At 33.6% G+C, this 17,918-nt stretch overlaps 1 protein-coding gene across 2 annotated transcripts; it reads right to left on the reverse strand.

Moving 5' to 3' along the window:
- Positions 1-833: 833 nt before the first annotated feature.
- LOC105052456 (calcium-binding protein CBP) lies at positions 834-6,731 on the reverse strand. 2 transcript variants are annotated; one of them, XM_019853484.3, is made up of 5 exons: positions 6,138-6,731; positions 1,753-1,799; positions 1,500-1,675; positions 1,332-1,350; positions 834-1,254 (listed from the first exon to the last, which is right to left on the reverse strand). In XM_019853484.3, the coding sequence occupies exons 1-5, from the start codon at positions 6,613-6,615 to the stop codon at positions 1,096-1,098; spliced, it is 879 nt and encodes a 292-aa protein (XP_019709043.1). In that variant the 5' UTR covers positions 6,616-6,731; the 3' UTR covers positions 834-1,095. The 2 variants fall into 2 exon arrangements, with proteins under 2 accessions (XP_019709043.1, XP_073100968.1); XM_073244867.1 differs by having other exon boundaries at positions 834-1,200; positions 6,138-6,727.
- Positions 6,732-17,918: the final 11,187 nt, after the last annotated feature.

The raw sequence follows: 17,918 nt of genomic DNA on the forward strand, positions 1-17,918 counted from the left end.
TAAATGTCCACAGAAAATCTGAACCTCCTTCAAATGTGTGAGGCCTCAAAGAAGTCCAAGCTGGCCATCTTGAACTCATATCATGTATAGGGAGTGGCATGCAAGAGTTCCGTCCGTTCTTTTGCCAATCTAAAAAATATTTCCATCTTCGAGTGCCCTTCCAGACAAACGCTCTTCGTACCAAAAACCCAGAGATCCAACAGGAGATCCTTCAAGCAGCAGCAGGGTCAGGAGAGGCAGCTGATGCCACTGTACGTTGTTCCATCGACACGCAGAGACCGGCCCGAATGGTCTCTAATAGTGAATCCAGGAGCGGCAGCCTCTGACGTTCCTTGCGAATAGCTCATTAACATGCACTTCCAACATCCATATTTAGCTATCTATCATTTAAAATATCTTGTAATAGATCAGAGCCCAGCGACCATTTTAAACAGGTAGCCATGCACATAAACTCCTAATTCTTCTCATAAAGCATATGGTTTTTCCTTGGCAAATGCTAGAACCTATATTGCTAGGATAATTTCTTTGGATTAAAATTGAGCTCTTCATGAACAGGATGAGGAATACCTAAAGTCACTTATTAAATTTGTGCCTCCTTACAAGAATTGCATATCAACTCAGATATAACCCTGGACCTCATGTCTCCAAGTGCATTTCTCAATAGAGCCCACATTTACTGCGAGATTCCTTTCCTCGTCTTCCGTTGGAATCTGAAACTGCGTACATTTCACCGCAATTTGTCATTCATTTTGATGGATACTCTCAGCACCCAGAATGTAGAGCATGCAAAGCTCTGAGCTAACAGAAAAATCTCAGCAAATCCCATAACAGGGTTTGAGAAAAACCAGATGCCATTTGCCTGATGTTTAATTAGACTATAAAAACAAAGCATTTCATGTGACTCATCTCACGTCTACAAAGAGATCACATACAATGCAAACCATCCAAAATAACATACTAAGGAAAAGATCTTGTCACCACGAATCAACATTGAGTAGCATCACAAGCAACATGACCCGAGGACAACAAGGCAGAGAGAGTGCAACACTAGGTAATATGCCCGAACAAGAACAAGGCTGGTACACGCAGCTTTCTTCATGCGATGAGGAAGGGCAAGACAATGAGCATGAAAGATTCATAAGTGAATGTGGCCGACCCCGTGTACGTGGTGTCCTTCTCCTTGAACTTTTCTGTCAGCCCCTGCCATCCCAACGATCCAAATAGAAAATATGCCATTTCAGTTCTAGCTCCAAACTATAGAGGACAACAGAAAATCACAATCCTCAAAGAAAATTGTATGTCAGAAACTAGTGAATGAATTAATGAATTACCTTAACAGTAAGGCAACATCTGCAAGGCATTCAAAGATACACAAATAAGTCAAAAGGTGTAAATAACTAATATGAAAGTTAACATATGACCCAAACTACCTCCCAGCAATATTTCAATAAATTGCCCTACCCAAAGCAAAAATGGATTCGGGAAGGAAGAAAACTTACTCAATGAAGTTATCATATTCAATGGCTTTGTTTTTGCCTCCAGATTTATCAAACTTGGACACGAGCAGGTCCAAGACCACCGGAGAAACAGAAAACCCAAGACTCAGAAGAGCTTCTCGTAGCTCAGGAGCATCAATCTTACCACTGTGATCCCGATCAAACCTCTCAAAGATGGTCTAGAAATGCAAAATTGTTAGCAACCAATTAAAATAAAGGGCTAGCTTCATGCAACAAAGATTTGTCGATCTTATACCCTCCAGTTCTGAAGGCTGTAGAACAGCGAGCAGAATTCCTTTGGCCCTGCAAAGTACCAAAGTCACACAATTAGACTTTACCATGGAGTTGCTAGATTCAAGTGCAAAACCAATTAATTAGAACAACAGAAAGCAGGATTTGGATGTCGCTTGAAATCTTAAAGACAGGGCCCCATCCTTACAAGAAAAAAAAGGCACAATAATCTCATTTCTGAAAATTTTAAGACCTAAACAGAGAAGATGGCACCGCCATTCTGCCTTTGACAGAAAAGGAACCTGTGGGACCTCAGGCACTTGAAGTACAAATAGAGCAAAGCTTTGACAATCAAACATTCTAATCGATAACATCCCACTTTCGGCATTTGCAAAGAAGAGTTAGAGGGAGACAAAGGCATTTGCAAAGAAGAGTTAGAGGGAGACAAACACACACATGGAAAGTAGGAGAGAGGAAAGAATAGTTGCACAGACAAATATTATCAGAACTGAACCACCGTGGCCAGTTGGAAGGAAAAAACCATGAACCAGCAGCCACGCAATTGTGCTTCCCTCAGAAGATCAGATATGAAACCAAACCAGAAAATACCATGTAATCCAGTGCTCTTTTCTGTGAACTATCAAATTCTGGTTCTGAAACAACAGGCAGGTTCTTAAACCAGCAGCAGGTCACTAGTTTGCCATCAACTTAAAATTCAAGGGCATTTTTGTGCATTCATATCAAAAATGGAGGAGAAAAACCATAAAGAGACAGAATCGAATCCCTTTCTCTTATCTTGTGCTCTTTGAAAGCAAAAGATAGATTAAACAACATCCTTTTATCTGGCCCTGAGGCCACTCCACCACGTGCAATTACCTACTCCATCTAAGATGAGCTTCCCCAGCCCACCAAAAACACTAAAATAATCTCAAACCCTCAACATCCCCCGGAGCCCTGCACTCAGCCCTGCCTTGGCCAGGGCCATTGAGGCTCTCCTCCTCCCACAAGTCCTCTACTGAGCATTTAAGAATTAAAAAAATTGAGCTTTTACCCCTCTTAAATAAAATGGTGATAAAGTTCTTTTCCCCTCCTTTTTTTTGGTAAACAGAAGAGGCTACACAGATCTGGAGCATACACACCCCATACAATCAGTGCTAACACCAAGAGAGAATTTCATATCTGCTATGCTACTAATTAATTAATAACATTTAGTCATGCACGTACATGATATTCTCTGTTTTTAGGCTATTCTAATCTGCTATATTCCCATTTAGTCTGTTATATTTTCACCAATTTCACCAGACATTGATATGACCTATGCTTAATTTTACATATTTCCCTACAAAATATCTAATTTTTCTATGTATTTTATAATTCTATTTAATATGTCTCTTGTCCGACCTAATGAGCTAACAGTTGAACCAGGAACTGGCAACTTGACCAGCTTGATCTCCAGTCTACTTTTTATGTTGGCATAGAACAACAGTCCGCTTGGGACAATGGGAACGCTACAATAACATGTTCAATGTCCACAAATAATCCATAGTGGGACAAGATACACACGCATGCGCGCGCGCGCGCGCACACATATATATATATAGAGGCAGACTTAGATAAAGTCGATCGGATTTGGGCTCAAATTTGATCAAGTCAAAATTAAATAATGGAGGTCCTATATCGATAATCCAAGCCGTTGGATGTAATCTACTACCTCAAAATTACTTACACACCAAAAATTATATGATTTGAAGACCCCTAGCCTATGCATCAAGTGATTAAAAAATACATCTAATTTAATTTTATTTAAGCTGTCCAAGTTTTGACTACTTAATTCATAGGCTAGAGGTTTCCAAATCATATGATTTTTTATATGCAAATAGTTTGAGGTAGTAAATCATATTCAACAGCTTGGATCATTGATGTAGGATCCCTATTATAGAGTTTTGATCTGACCAGATCTGAGTCCAAATCCGATCGACCCGATTCTAGACTGGCTCTACATGTATGTGTGTGTGTGTTGTGTGTGTTGTGTGTGTGTATACATATACATATATGTATGTATGTATCGAGTCAGCTTTATGCATCATCATTTGCTAATAATTCCTATCTAGGGACAGAATCAAAAGTTCAAATAAAGAGCTGAGAATGCTATGGCAAGTTAACAACTAAAGCTATAGTTTAGCAAATCTCATCTAAAAATAAAGTAATTCCAAAGAAGTCTTTTGCTCTTCAAATGGGGGAGCTGAGCTGCACATCCCAATTATGGATCACGTATGTGCTAAATACAATTTTATTATTCCATTCATTGAAATTTTATGTGGTTGTGGGACTACTCTTCAAAAGAAACAAAGAGAAGTATCCATACATTAAAAAAGGTGTATGATAATTGAAATTTGAAATAGATTATGATTGATCCGATGCAGATATGAAGAATTGCAGATAGATCTATGCATGCCTCATGCAAAATAAAACATAGACACCAGCACCAAAAAAAAGAGTTGCATATTTCACTAAATAAGCCTAAAAGCCTGATCATTCAAGAATCCTTTAGGGAATCATTAGTTATGAAAAAAGTCACTCAACTTCTCAATAATCTGAAGAATAAGAATACCGTAGACATATAATGCTTCTTCCTGTGAGAGGAAAAGCACTTGGTTTTTATAGTGGGTGTCATATATTCATTCTTACTGAGTGCGCTCTCACTACTAAAATGGTAATTATGGTAGAAACACAATTTTCACAATTAGAAAATGTGGAGCCCATTTTCAAGGGTCATTTTTTCTCCTTTTTCTTTTAATGAATGGGGAGGGGTTCGAACCCCACCTCTACCCTATATCCACACCCCCCTCCACTTAAGCTGAAAGCTGGGTCCCCAGGCAAATTGAGTCTGATGCTTGCGAAATTGGGATACTGAGTAATGGGGTCCAAAAGGAGGGAGTCACCCTCTGGAATCAAACCTCCACCCCTTGTCTTAAGTGGCAAGGGGTAGTATAATCCAAAATAAAGTTCAGTGGTACTTCAGAAAGTTATGGACTTGTCTCAGTAGATAATTTAGTCCTGCTACGATTCACATAGCACTAAAAAAAATATGCCTTTTTGTTGCATACCCTTGAACACTTGCAACTGACATGTTTATCACAATCTTTGTGCTAGTATACCTCTCTACCTTCTACACCAATCTACACACATTCAATCAACTATAATTTGGCTAGATAAAGACATATAATCCAACCAGCAAAATTACCTCTATGCATGTGAATTTAGAAGGGCTTTAGTTGCATTAAATAATTGTATGTCCTTTTGCACCTAAGGTCATTTTTTTCTAAGTTCATTAACAACATTCAAGCAAAGGGGCATGACTACACAAAAGATTAACTCACAGAAGTATACTTCGGCAAGCCATAAGTTCAAGAGCACAAATGAAAAATAAGTGGGGCCGAAACCGAATAGGACATCAGTATATCCATATTCATATTTGTTTAGTTCAATAAATACAAATAAGATATAGATATTAGTCAGATGCAAAAATTCATATCCATATTTATTTTAGACAGATACAAATACAAGTCGTATACTGGAGGTATGGATACCAGTTGGATAATTAAACTTTATGACCACAAAATCAAAAATATTACTAAGTGGATGGTAAATCTGTGTTAATGTGGATATATACTTTTCTCAAAAGTTCATGAGTGCTATATAAAATTATTTAGGGTCACAGATAGAATTAGATATTCGGATATAAATCGGATAGTTGTCTATCCATATCAACATCTATTTTGCTTTGACGGATATAGATATGGATATTAATTGGATGCTTGACGGATATAGATATGGATATTAATTGGATGCTCAAATTTCTATATATCCGGACAGATTTAGATACAAAAACAGATCCAAACAGATATTATCCAATTCATGTTCACCTTTAAAAGAAAAACATATCTCTTGAGTATAAATGGAGGGAAAAAAAACATTGGCCCTCAACCGGTCCATTGATACCCACTTGACAGCGACTTATACCAGCCCCATGAAAGTTAAAGCCACCTGATATGCGAAAACTTATCCTTCTCACCATCTCTGCGTTGGTTGTTTTTCTCGCACTAGTGCTGTTAGATTGATTTCTTTATCAAAAGTAAAGGTTCTGTTGCCTAAGTATAAAAAGTCTAGAGCTTTTTTTTCCCCCCTTCGAAACCGTGCGTCACCTGTCCTCCCGAAATCACCCACCCTTAAATCGTCACGAACCCAGACACAAAAACGCAAACCAACGGCGCGCGCACGATAGCGCCCAACCAGCCAGCGACGCTACGGTGCGCCTAGGGCTCCAACTCGGCAATACCAGAGAATTCGATCAAGATTTTTACGGTTCCGGAACGGGGAAAAGGGGAGGAAGGGGAAATTAGGGCACACCGATTTTGCGGACGTTACTGTTGGTGAAGTGGTACATGAGAAGGTGGACGGTCCGGATGCTGAAGCTCTGATTGTAGGAGGAGAGCGCCTGCTGGAGCTCCTTATCGTCGATGAAGCCGCTCCCGTCCCGGTCCGCCGCCTGGAAACACGCCACCACGTTCGGGTCCGTCCCCGGCGGGAACGCCGACGGCACTAGCGACGCGAACGGGCTCCCGTACGCCCCCGCCGGTGGCGGCGGAGTCTGATACTGGTAGTAGCTGCCCCCGCTCCCGTGGGCACCCTGCGCCTTGCCTTCCTTGGGGGGCTTCTCCCCTGCCGGGGCGTATGGCGCTGACGGCGGAGGGCCAGCACCGTAGGGCGGCGGCGGAGCGCCGGCGCCGTAGGGGTTCGGCGGGGCACCGTAGGGCGGCGCGCCGTAGGGGTGCCCCGGCGGCGCGCCGTAGGGGTAGCCGGAGCCCGGAGGCGGATAGCCTGCCATCTCGAATCGCGAGTTTTTCTTGGGGAATGGGGAGAGAGAGAATTGCGGATAGATGCGCCCGGGTAAGCGGTGTCACGGTTGCTTAAAAAGACGAAGACACTAAGTTATCCTCGTCACACAGCAGCGTCGACCCAGATTTAAAAGAACGGCCGTTGTCGCGTTCTAATGCAGCGGATGGAATGGCTTCACACCCCCTGCTAATATTATGTAAATAATAATGAAAAAATTGGTGATTATTATAAATTATCACTGTATTCAAAAATAAATCATTAACTATTCATCTAACTAGATAAATCTTATTTAAATAACAAGAAAATAATTAATATTTTTTTATAGTAACACTATATTTTTTTACTCTCACGATGCTAAAAATTATTTTGGACTAAAAAATAAAAGAAGAACGTGACTTTTCTTCTGATCATCTTTCTCTATTCAATTTGACTTAGCTCTTCTCCACATCTTAAATTTTCATCTTATTTTATCATTTTCTTATTAATTTGATTAATACGGTTTAGTCATTATTTTGAAGAAGTTTTAAAATAGCTATAGTTCTTCATCTCTGAAGATTGGATCAACACCAATTGCAAAAGGTTGGATAATTCTCTTCCATTACAAAATTATAATTTCTAGACTAAAATTTATGAATAATTTATATTACATATATTTTATTTTCATTACCTATTTTTAGGAGGTATCGATTAATTTGAGAGATAAAAATTTAATAAAAAATATATATAAGCTATTCCAGATTTAAAAGAATGACTGTTGTAGCGTTTTAATACAATCGACAGCGGTTTCACACCTTTGAGCTAATATTATATGAACAATAATAGAAAAATCAATAATTATTATAAATTATAACTATCCAAAAGGCACAGGATAAGAAGAATTAACTATCCAACTAGATAAGCTTTATTTAAATGACAAAAAAATAATTAATAATTTTTATGATAAAAATATCCTTTTTATCTCTCTTAGTACTAAAAGTCATTTTGGGCTAAAAAAATAGAGGAAGATCGTGACTTTTCATCTGGATATCTTTTTCTATTCAGTCTAGTCTTAATTTTTCTTCACATCTTAAATTTTTGGATAAATTACAGGAACACCTTTTCAATTTTAATCCAATTTTACTTACACCCTTTTGATTTTAAAATGTGTCAAACTAGTCCTTTAAGTTTGTAAAATATTTCATATAATCCTACCATTTACTTATCAACAAACGGTATTAGTTTTCTATTTCAATAGATAAAAATATCTTTTACTCATATTAAATGGATCATCAGCAAAAAAGAGATGAAGATGGAGGGAGTTATCATGGAGGAGGATGGGATTGTAGAGGTCAGTGTGGAAAGAGAGGGTGACGTCAAAAGCCTCATAGGCAGGATTGGAAGAGGAGGGGGAGATCAAAGGGGGAAGGAGGAAAAACACTCATGGTTGAGCTTATAGGAGGAGAAAGATGATAAAAAAAATGGATGAGGAGGAATAAGATAAAGGAGAAAGAGGGACTTCCGGCAAAAAAGGGCGGAGGTAGAGGGAGCTACTATGGAGGAGAGAGATTATGGGTGGGTTTGAAGGAAGAAGATGAGGAGAAGTGGGATAAGAAAGAGAGGAGAGGGAAGGTGTAGTTATAGGTGAGCTTGGAGGAGGAGGAGAAAAAGAAGAAACATGGATGAGGAGGAAGGGCAAGAAGGAAAGGAGAGGTCATTGTGAGGAAGGGACAAAGGTGGTGGGAGCTACCATTGAGAGGGATATAGGCAAGCTTAGAAAAGGAGGAGAAGTGGAAGAGGAGGAAGGAGAAAAAGAAGAAGGAGAAATCGTAGGTGAGGAAGGCGTGGAGATGGTGGGAGCCACCATGGAGAGGGACATGGTTGAGCTTGGAGGAGGTGGAGGAGAAGTGGGAGAGAAGAAAGAAGTGGAGAGGGAGAAAGAGGATTGGCCAGCGAGGTGAGCGGAGGTAGAGAGAGCCAGCATAGAGGGAGAGGGCTTACAAGCGAACTTGAAGAAAGAGAAGGAGGAGAAGTAGGTGAGGAGAAAGAGGATAAAAAATGAGAGATTATCGATGAGGAATGGACAGAGATAGGAGTCATTATAGAAGAAAAAGACTCATAGACGAGCTTAGAAGAGGACAATGAGGAGAACGATGTGAGGAGGATGGGGAAGGTGGAAAGAGAGACGTCGATGCTAGAGGTGGAGAAGGAGAGCAATTGAAGAGAAAGAAGAAGAAAAGAGATGGGGATAAGAGTAATTTAGTTATTTTATAAAATAATAGTATCATTCTATTAACGAAGATAGACAATTGGATCATATTAGAATATCTCAAAAATTTGAAGGACTAATTTGATATGTTTTTAAATCGAAAGGGATACAAGTGAAATTAGATTAAAGTCGAAGGGATATTCCTATAATTTATCCTAAAATTTTTTTCTTATTTTATTATTTTTTTGTTGATTTGGTTGCTATAATTTGGCCATTATTTTGAAGAAGTTTCAAAATAGCTATAGTTCTTGATCAACACTAATTGCAAAAAATTGGATAATTCTTCTCCTTTGCAAAATCATATTTCCTAGATTAAAATTCATGAATAATCTGCATTGCATATATTTGATTTTCATTACCTTAATACTGGAAGTATTTTTATTCTTTCTCATTTTTTTAATTTTTACATTATTTATTTATTTATTTATTTTAATATGCACATAATATAAAGAGTACAAGATGAATGAAAAATTTCTTCAAAGTCATCTTAATCAAAGTAATGGGAGAAGTTTTTTTGATTTGAATGAACTTCTCGATGATGATAGTTGTAAAAATTTTGAGGAAGTGGCAATTGATTTGAGAGAAGAAAATTCAATAAAAAATATCTATGAGCTATTCCAGATTTAAAAGAATAACAATTATAGCATTTTAATACAACTGATGATATGGTTTCACACCTCTCAGCTAATATTATATAAATAATAATGGAGAAATCGATGACTATTGTAAATTGTAACCTATGCCCAAAAGACACAAGATAAAAAGCATTAATTATCTATCTAACTAGATAAGTTTTATCCAAATGACAAAAAGATAATTAATAATTTTTTTATGACAAAACTATCCTTTTTATCTCCCTTGGTGTTAAAAGCCATTTTGGGCTAAAAAAATAGAGGGAGAATGTGACTTTTCATCGAGACATATTTTTCTATTCAACCTCAGTCTTAGTTCTTTTTCACATCTTAAATCCTTCTTCTTATTTTATCCTTTCTTTATTGATTTGGTTGCTACGATTTGGCCATTATTTTGAAAAGTTTCAAAATAGCTATAGTTCTCCATTCATGAAAGTTAGATCAACACCAACTGCAAAAGGTTGGATAATTCTTCTCCAATGCAAAATTATAATTTCTAGACTCAAATTCATGAATAATTTACACTGCATGTATTTTATTTTCATTACCTTAATATTGAAAATATTTTTATTCTTTATCATTTTTTTAATTTTTTATGTTATATATTTATTTGTTTATTTTAATATGTTTATAAATGCAAACAATACAAGATGGATGAAGAATTTTTTCAAAGTGTTGGGAGAAGTTTTTTGTGATTTGAATGAACCTTTAAATGATGACAATTGCAAAAATTTTAAGGAGATACCAATTGATTTGAAAGACAAAAATTCAATAGAAAATATATATGAGCTATTCATGATCAATGCTTTCTTAGTGAAGAAGGAGCTTTTATTTTCTATGAAAATTATGCCAAAAGAAATGGTTTTGCAATTCGAAGTGGTACGTTTGTCAATAAGAAAGGACAAAAGAAAAGACATGATTTTTTGTGTCATCATGAAAGAAAGTCGAAGTTAAAAATTATTGATTTGTCTAAGAAATAACGAAATAGAGAATCACCTAGATGTGAATGCAAAGCACATTTACGAATCATATTAAAAAATTTATTTGATATTTTTTCTGAGGAATAGCATATCACTGAGTTTGTTGCATCTCATAATCATAATTTATTATTTTTTAAAAAAATATATTTTCTTTCATCTTACCTCATATTAGTAAAGAAGATAAATAATGCATTCTCTTGTAGAAAGAAGGAGGTCTTTCGGTTGGCAAATTATGCATGTTATAGAGCTTAAATCCTAAGGGATTCTTTGTCATTATATACTAAGTTTTTTCCTCCATAAAGACTGTTTTGAAGCCCTTTCTAACCACTTGCTATCACCTTGGTATCATGAAGAATTTCAAATACACAAGAATTTTTAGTGCCTAATGATGAAGTGTTAATAGACATTGAAGCATCACATGATAGTAATCCTATGATTGATATATCTAACTTTATTCACTATCCACCGGCATCAAAAATAAAGAGACAACCTAAGTGTGAAACCCCAACCCCACCCACGCACATTTGAAAGTAGGTTTTCAAAAAAAAAGGGCTAGCATGTGCTCTGCACGTGCTGGAAAAGTTGGATTGCGCGGAGAGCTTGGAATACGTGGAGAACTCCCAAAGGAGTTCTCTTCTGATTGGAAAATCCAAAATCACTCGAAAATTCAAGTTTTAATCGAATTGAAATTCACCGATAAAACTCTATTTAAAAGCCTCAACCCTTTGATTCATCCTCTCTGAAAAATCGTCAAGGCTCATTGCTATTCTTCCCCTTCTTTTCATCTTGATTGCCGGTAGTTTCGATCTTGACTTGGCCAATGAAGATTGGAACAATGTTCATCAAATAACAGGTAAGAATCCTTCAATCTTGAGTTGGTTTAGTTTGCTATCTTCCTCAGCTTTTAAAGCCTGAGTTTCGGCACATCTCTTGTTAGATTTCTACTTGAAAAATTTGAGTTTCTGGTTCCTCTATTTTTTCAGGGCTTAACCTTGATTTTTCGCTGTCGATTTGCCACCGCTGGTGACCAAACCAAGCCAACTATGGCTGTTGTCATTTGCCCCTCCAATCGCGAGCATTGTCAGCTAGGAGGAGGACCTCCTTGGCATCGAGAATAAGGGAACAAGGAGTTCCCTGTTCTGTGAAAAGAAAGAAGAATGACGCTAAGTCCTCTATTCCATGAAGCAAAAGAAGAGAAAAAGAAACAAAAAGAAAAAAGAGAAGAAAAAGAAAAAAAAAGAAGAGAGAGTCTCTTTCTCTTCCATTTGTCCCTACTCTAAGTCTGAATCCCATCTTTCTCTCTCTAGACAGCCAAATTTTCTCTTTAGAATTTTCTCTTTCTAGCTCGTCTCTCTCTTGAAGGAATTTTTTCTCTTAAAGTTATCTTTCTAAGATTAGCCCAGTGAAGGACTTTTTTTTGATGATTTTGATCGAGTTTAGTGAAGGATCCGATCTTAAGTAGAATTTTGATTTGAAATTTATTTTGAATCTAATTTTAAATTAAAATTAATATAAAAATATAATTTTAAATAATAGGTTCTAAATTTTTTTTTCAAGATTAATCGATCTATTCATTCAATATTCTATAAGAAGTAAGTAATGAACTATTTTTTCGAGCTATTTCAAAATTTATTTTGAAAGTAAATAATTATCTTTTGAAATTATGTATGATTTATGAAATTATATTTTGAATTAAAAGTGATTCTGAAATACTATATTTTATTAATTATGCATATGTTCATTGAAAATTATGATATGCTATAATACAAAAGTACTTTGAAATGGATCGAATTTGCACTCTCAGCCTAACTATGTATCAATAAGCTCCATCAACGAAGATTATACATTGATAATCGATGGATCTCATCAATAAAAATTATATGTTGGTACTCAATAGACACTATCAGTGAGGGTTGTGCATTGGTATTCGGTGGACCCTGTCAATAGAGGTTATATATTAGCTATAGTTAAAGATTGTTAATTTATATGTGTTTTGATTCGAATTGAATTTATGATTATGTGTGCATATGAGTATTAAAATTATTTAACTTATTTAAATAAATATGAAATATATTTTTATATTTATTTTATTTTTAAATATTATATTTTATGATAATATCTAAAATATCTAGTTGAGATATTCATTATTTATTAGACTATCAAGCTCATTAGCTCTCTCTTTTATTTTTTTTAGATTCAGATTCTTAATCATAGATAAGGATACTATTTTGAAAGTGAGCTAGAAGTGAGAATTGATAAATAGGTTTATCATGATGTTTTTATAAAATTTTTATTTGAAGTGTCATTGATGTAAGATCTTCGAATATTATACAAATTTTGTAGGAGACAAATTGATTAGTTAAATTTTGGATAAATTTATTATAAATTTTACTGTGATGCATTGATATCGTTTTTAGAATGCCTTATATGCTTGTGGAGAGAATTTTTCATGAGTATGTGGCAATTACCACGACCTTCAATTTATAATTTTGGATTGAATGTATGATAATTAATATGATATCAGAGCATAAATGGATAAATTATGATACATAGAATCAGACATGAGTGTAGATGGATAGACACTAGAGACATTGGGATAATAATTGATATTGATTGCGATAACTTAGAAATCCTAGATTTGACATAAGTATATTGATGGATATGAATTAGAGTGTATAGTGGAAGTATGATGATCTGAATTATTTTGACATAGTCAGCAATATTGAATCTTTGAGTTAAAAGTTTATAATAGAAGTCATGATTTGATATTTCTTAATAAAAAAATTTCATTGATATGGAAAGGATTAAATATTTTTGATTCGGGACTATTTTGAGTGTGACTATGTGATTTTCATAAGTATGTCTACTCTCTATTATGTTAAAGAAATGTTTAGCATCTTAAGTCTAGGATGAGTGAACTATTGATTATTGATCTTGAATTTGAAATATTAAAGTTTATACTTCTCTATCTGTTAAAAAGAATATGAGATTGTTTATTAATTTTAGATTTTATACTTAAATGATTATCTATTGAGAGACAGTAAAGTTTCTTTATGATCTTATGATAAATCAATTAAGGCAAGTATAGATGTGTTTTGATGAAGAAGTTGATATCTTTTCCTGGAATTAAGATGTTAATTTTGATTATAAGAAATGAATGATTTTGATTCAGATCAATCTTTGAGGTATTGATCTTTTCCTTATAAAATGATTTAATAACAAAATTGCATCAAGAATTAGAATATGAAAAAGTTCGAGAATGAGATTTAAATTATAAATCCTAAGTAAGAAATTTTAAGAATTTGAATAAGAAAATTTTGAGGATGAAATTTTTTTTTTAGGAGGGAAGAATGTGATACCCTAACCCCACCCACACACATCTTAAAGTAAGTTTTCCAAAAAAAATGGGTTAGCACGTGGTTTGCACGTGCTAGAAAAGTTGGATTGCATGGAGAGCTTGGAACACACAAAGAACTCCCGAAGGAGTTCTCTTCCAATTGGAAAATCCAAAACCACTTAGAAATTCATGTTTTAATAGAATTGAAATTTGCCCATAAAGCTCTATTTAAAAGCCTCAACCCTTTGATTCATCCTCATCGAAAAATAGCCAAGGCTTAATGCTATTCTTCCCCTTCTTTTCATCTTGATTGCTGGTATTTTCAGTCTTGATTTGGCCAATGAAGATTGGAGCAATGTTCATTAAAGACTAGGTAAGAATTCTTCAATCTTGAGTTGGTTTAATTTGTTATCTTCCTCAGCCTTTAAAGCTCGATTTCTGACCAATCTCACGTCGGATTTCTTCTTGAAAAATTTGAGTTTCTTATTCTCCTATTTTTTTGTGGCTTAATCTTGATTTTTTGCTATCTATTTGCCACCATCGATGATCGAACTAGGCCAACTGTGGCCATCGTCCTTTACTCCTCTGGCCGTAAGCATTGTCGATCAAGAGGAGGACCTCCTTAGCATCGAGAACAAGGGAATAAGGAGTTCTCTGTTCAATGGAAAGAAAGAAAGAGGACACTAAGTCCTCTGTTCCATGAAGCAAAAAAAAAAGAGAAAAAGAAAAAGAAAGAAAAAGAGAAGAAAAAGAAAAAAAGAAAAAGAAGAGAGAGTATCTCTCTCTTCCATCTTTTTCTGCTCTGGGTCTGAATCCCGCCTTTTTCTCTCTAGACAGTTAAATTTTTCTCTCTACTTTCTCTCTCTAAAATTTTCTCTCTTTAAACTCTCTCTTAATGGACTTCTCTCTCTTGAAGTTATCCTTCTAAGATTAGCCTAGTGAAGGACTTCCTTTTGATGATTTTGATCGAGCTTAGTGAAGGATTTGATCTTAAGTGAGATTTTGATTTGAAATTTATTTTGAATTTAATTTTAAATTAAAATTAATATAAAAATATAATTTTGAATAATTGGTTCTGAAGAATCACCTCAAGATTAATCGATCTATTTGTTCAGTATTCTGCAAGAAGTAAGTAATGAACTATTTTTTCAAGATATTTTATAATTTATTTTAAAAATATTTAATTATTCTTTGAAATTATACATGATTTATGAAATTATATTTTGAACAAAAAATGATTTTGAAATACTATGGTTTATTGATTATGTATATGTTCAGTGAAAATTATGATATATTATGATACAAAAGTACTTTGAAATGAATCGAATTTATGCTCTCAGTCTAACTATGTATCAGTGGACCTTGCCAGTAGTGATTATATATTGGTAATCAATAAGCCCTGTCAATGATGATTATATATTGGTGCTCAATGGATCCTGTTAATAGGAGTTGTGTGCTGGTATTCAGTGGATCCTGCTGATGGGGGTTGTATATTGATCATAATTAAAGGCTATTGAATTATATATGTTTTGATTCGAATTGAATTTATGATTATGCATGCATATGAGTATTAAAATTATTTGACTTATTTAAGTAACCATAAAATATGTTCCTATGTTTATTTTATTTTTGAACATTATATTTTATGATAATATCCAAAATATTTAGTTGAGATATTCATTATTTACTGGACTGTCAAGCTCATTATCTCTTTTTTTATTTTTTTCATATTTAGATTCTTAATTGTAAATAAGAGTACTATTTTGAAAGTGATTTAGAAGTAAGAGTCGACAATATAGATTTATCATGATATTTTTATAGGATTTTTATTTGAGATGTAATTGGTATAAGATCTTCGAATATTATTAAAATTTTGTAAGAGACTAAAGTTGACTTTGGTTAGTTAAATTTTGAACTAAAATTTATTATGAATTCTGATGTGATATATTGATATTATTTTTTAAATATCTTATATACTCATTGGGAGAGTTTTTCATGAGTATGCGACGATCGCCACGTCCTCCGGCTCACAATCTCAGATTGAGGGCATGACACTAAACAAAAATAATTAAAAGATTAAAAAGAATTAGAAAAATAAGTGAAAACTTGTAGATTTTGCAAGAGTGTTGGTCATAATATTGTTATGTATTCAGAGAAAGAGAACATTAATAAGAATCATGCTACGACAAGTGGTGCTAATAAATGAAAAAAAGTGTTTTGGATTATGGTGATTTGGTCCCTATTTTTTCTTTAAAATTTTAGATTTATGATATATAATACTTTGACATTTTGTGTCTAACATCATTCCTTTTAAATTTTAAGAAAATATTCTTTTTTAATCAAGGTTTGTATTATGATAAATATGATAATTTATTTTTGTTAGAAAAATATTTTAAAAAATATGATAAATATATGAATTTGTAATTAAATTTGAATATATAAATAGAATTCTACCTCACGGTATTTTTTTTTTCTTAGGTATAAAATACATATTCAACTGAAGGAACCATACATGTCAGTTTTTTCCTCTATTTTTTAGTCTAAAATGGCTTTTAGCGTCAAGAGAGATAAAAGGGGTAGCTTTGTTACAAGAAGATTATTAATTATATCATATAAGAGAGAATAAGTGGAGTGGTTGGATATTTTATTTTAACCCATTAGTTTTATTTTAAGCTCAATCAAGTAAAACCAATATTTAACTGTTGGATATTTTATTATCTTTTAATAAAGATGAAAAAATAATTTTCTTTGATTCTATTTTTCAAAATTTTAATTTTAAAATATTTTATTTATTTTGAAAAAAATAAAAAAATAACCTTACTTTCAACATGTTCAAAAATAAAAAATATACATATTTTTACCACTATCAATACTACCAGCACCCATAGCCATCGCAACTACCACTATCACTGCTCTCATTATATTCACCATATTATCGTTGTTACTATTATCATATATCCATCGTTATTATCACCACTATCACTCTATCATTAGGATACCTGCCATCTTCTTTGCAATAGCATCTTCACATGTCACCATCATCTCTCATCATCAACATTATTGTCAAAATTAATATCATAATCTTCGTAGTGTTTATATTTTTAAATAATTAACTATAAAAAATATATTTTTAATTTAAAATGAAATAAATTTTTCAAAAATAAATTAAAATGATGCAACATAATATTTTTTTAATAAACTAACAATCTTCAAATCATATATTTTTAGTTGGCAACTGATTTAAAAGTAGTGTATCATATCTAACGATTTTAAACACGGATGTCAGATTCCTTCTTGTACCTAATTAGATTCTACTTAAAATCTAACAAACGGTGCATATCTATTATGAACATATGTTTTAATATTATAACGGCCTTCTACTCAAAAAAAAAAAAAAACTATAATGGCCACATGGATGCTATTTTCATTTACATCATTTTTTTTAAAGATTTTTTTTCAATTTTTCTCTAAAAAGTCCGTGTCCATCTAAAAAGTAATAATATCTTACTAAAATAAAAATTGATCAAAAAACACAATACTGTCTTTTCCATTATTTTCAAAATAATATAACATACTATTTAATATTAAAAAATCATTATAGATCATGAAATAAATAACAGCCACATTCTATGATGATAATAGCGAGAGCCCTTCATGGTAGAATAATATTGCTATTGAAACTTTGTTAGTAATAGGCCGACTGTTTATTTTTATTTGAGATCGATGAAACCAAAAGCCACGCAACGTGAGAAAGAAACCCAATCACTTTTTATTTTTACTATTCAAATCTCCATCCATTATTATTATTATTATTATTATTATTATTATTATTATTATTATTAAAATAAATGAGAGTTGGAGGGGGACGACCCCATTATTAATTCTTCAAAAATAATATTTTCTTCCGCAAAAAGAAAAAAAAGATAACTCAAAAAATAACTCGAATGATGTGTTTGATAACCCCTTTTTTTTGGCTTAAAGCCTTTTAGAATGATTTTTTTTTCTTTTTTATTTTTTAAGAGTTTTTTATAGATGAGTTCAAAAAAGTTACTTTTATCTTTCGATATCTTTTCATGATTTCAAGGAATTGGATATTGT

This window comes from Elaeis guineensis, chromosome 10 (assembly GCF_000442705.2).
Source record: "Elaeis guineensis isolate ETL-2024a chromosome 10, EG11, whole genome shotgun sequence".
Taxonomy (NCBI): Eukaryota; Viridiplantae; Streptophyta; class Magnoliopsida; order Arecales; family Arecaceae; genus Elaeis; species Elaeis guineensis.

Coding starts and splice junctions, on each gene's coding strand:
- LOC105052456 (XM_019853484.3), bottom strand. CDS start 6,615: ATGGCAGGCTATCCGCCTCCGGGCTCCGGCTACCCCTACGGCGCGCCG. Junction 1,800..6,137: donor CAGTAACGTCCGCAAAATCG/GTGTGCCCTAAT, acceptor GGTACTTTGCAG/GGCCAAAGGAATTCTGCTCG. Junction 1,676..1,752: donor ACAGCCTTCAGAACTGGAGG/GTATAAGATCGA, acceptor TTGCATTTCTAG/ACCATCTTTGAGAGGTTTGA.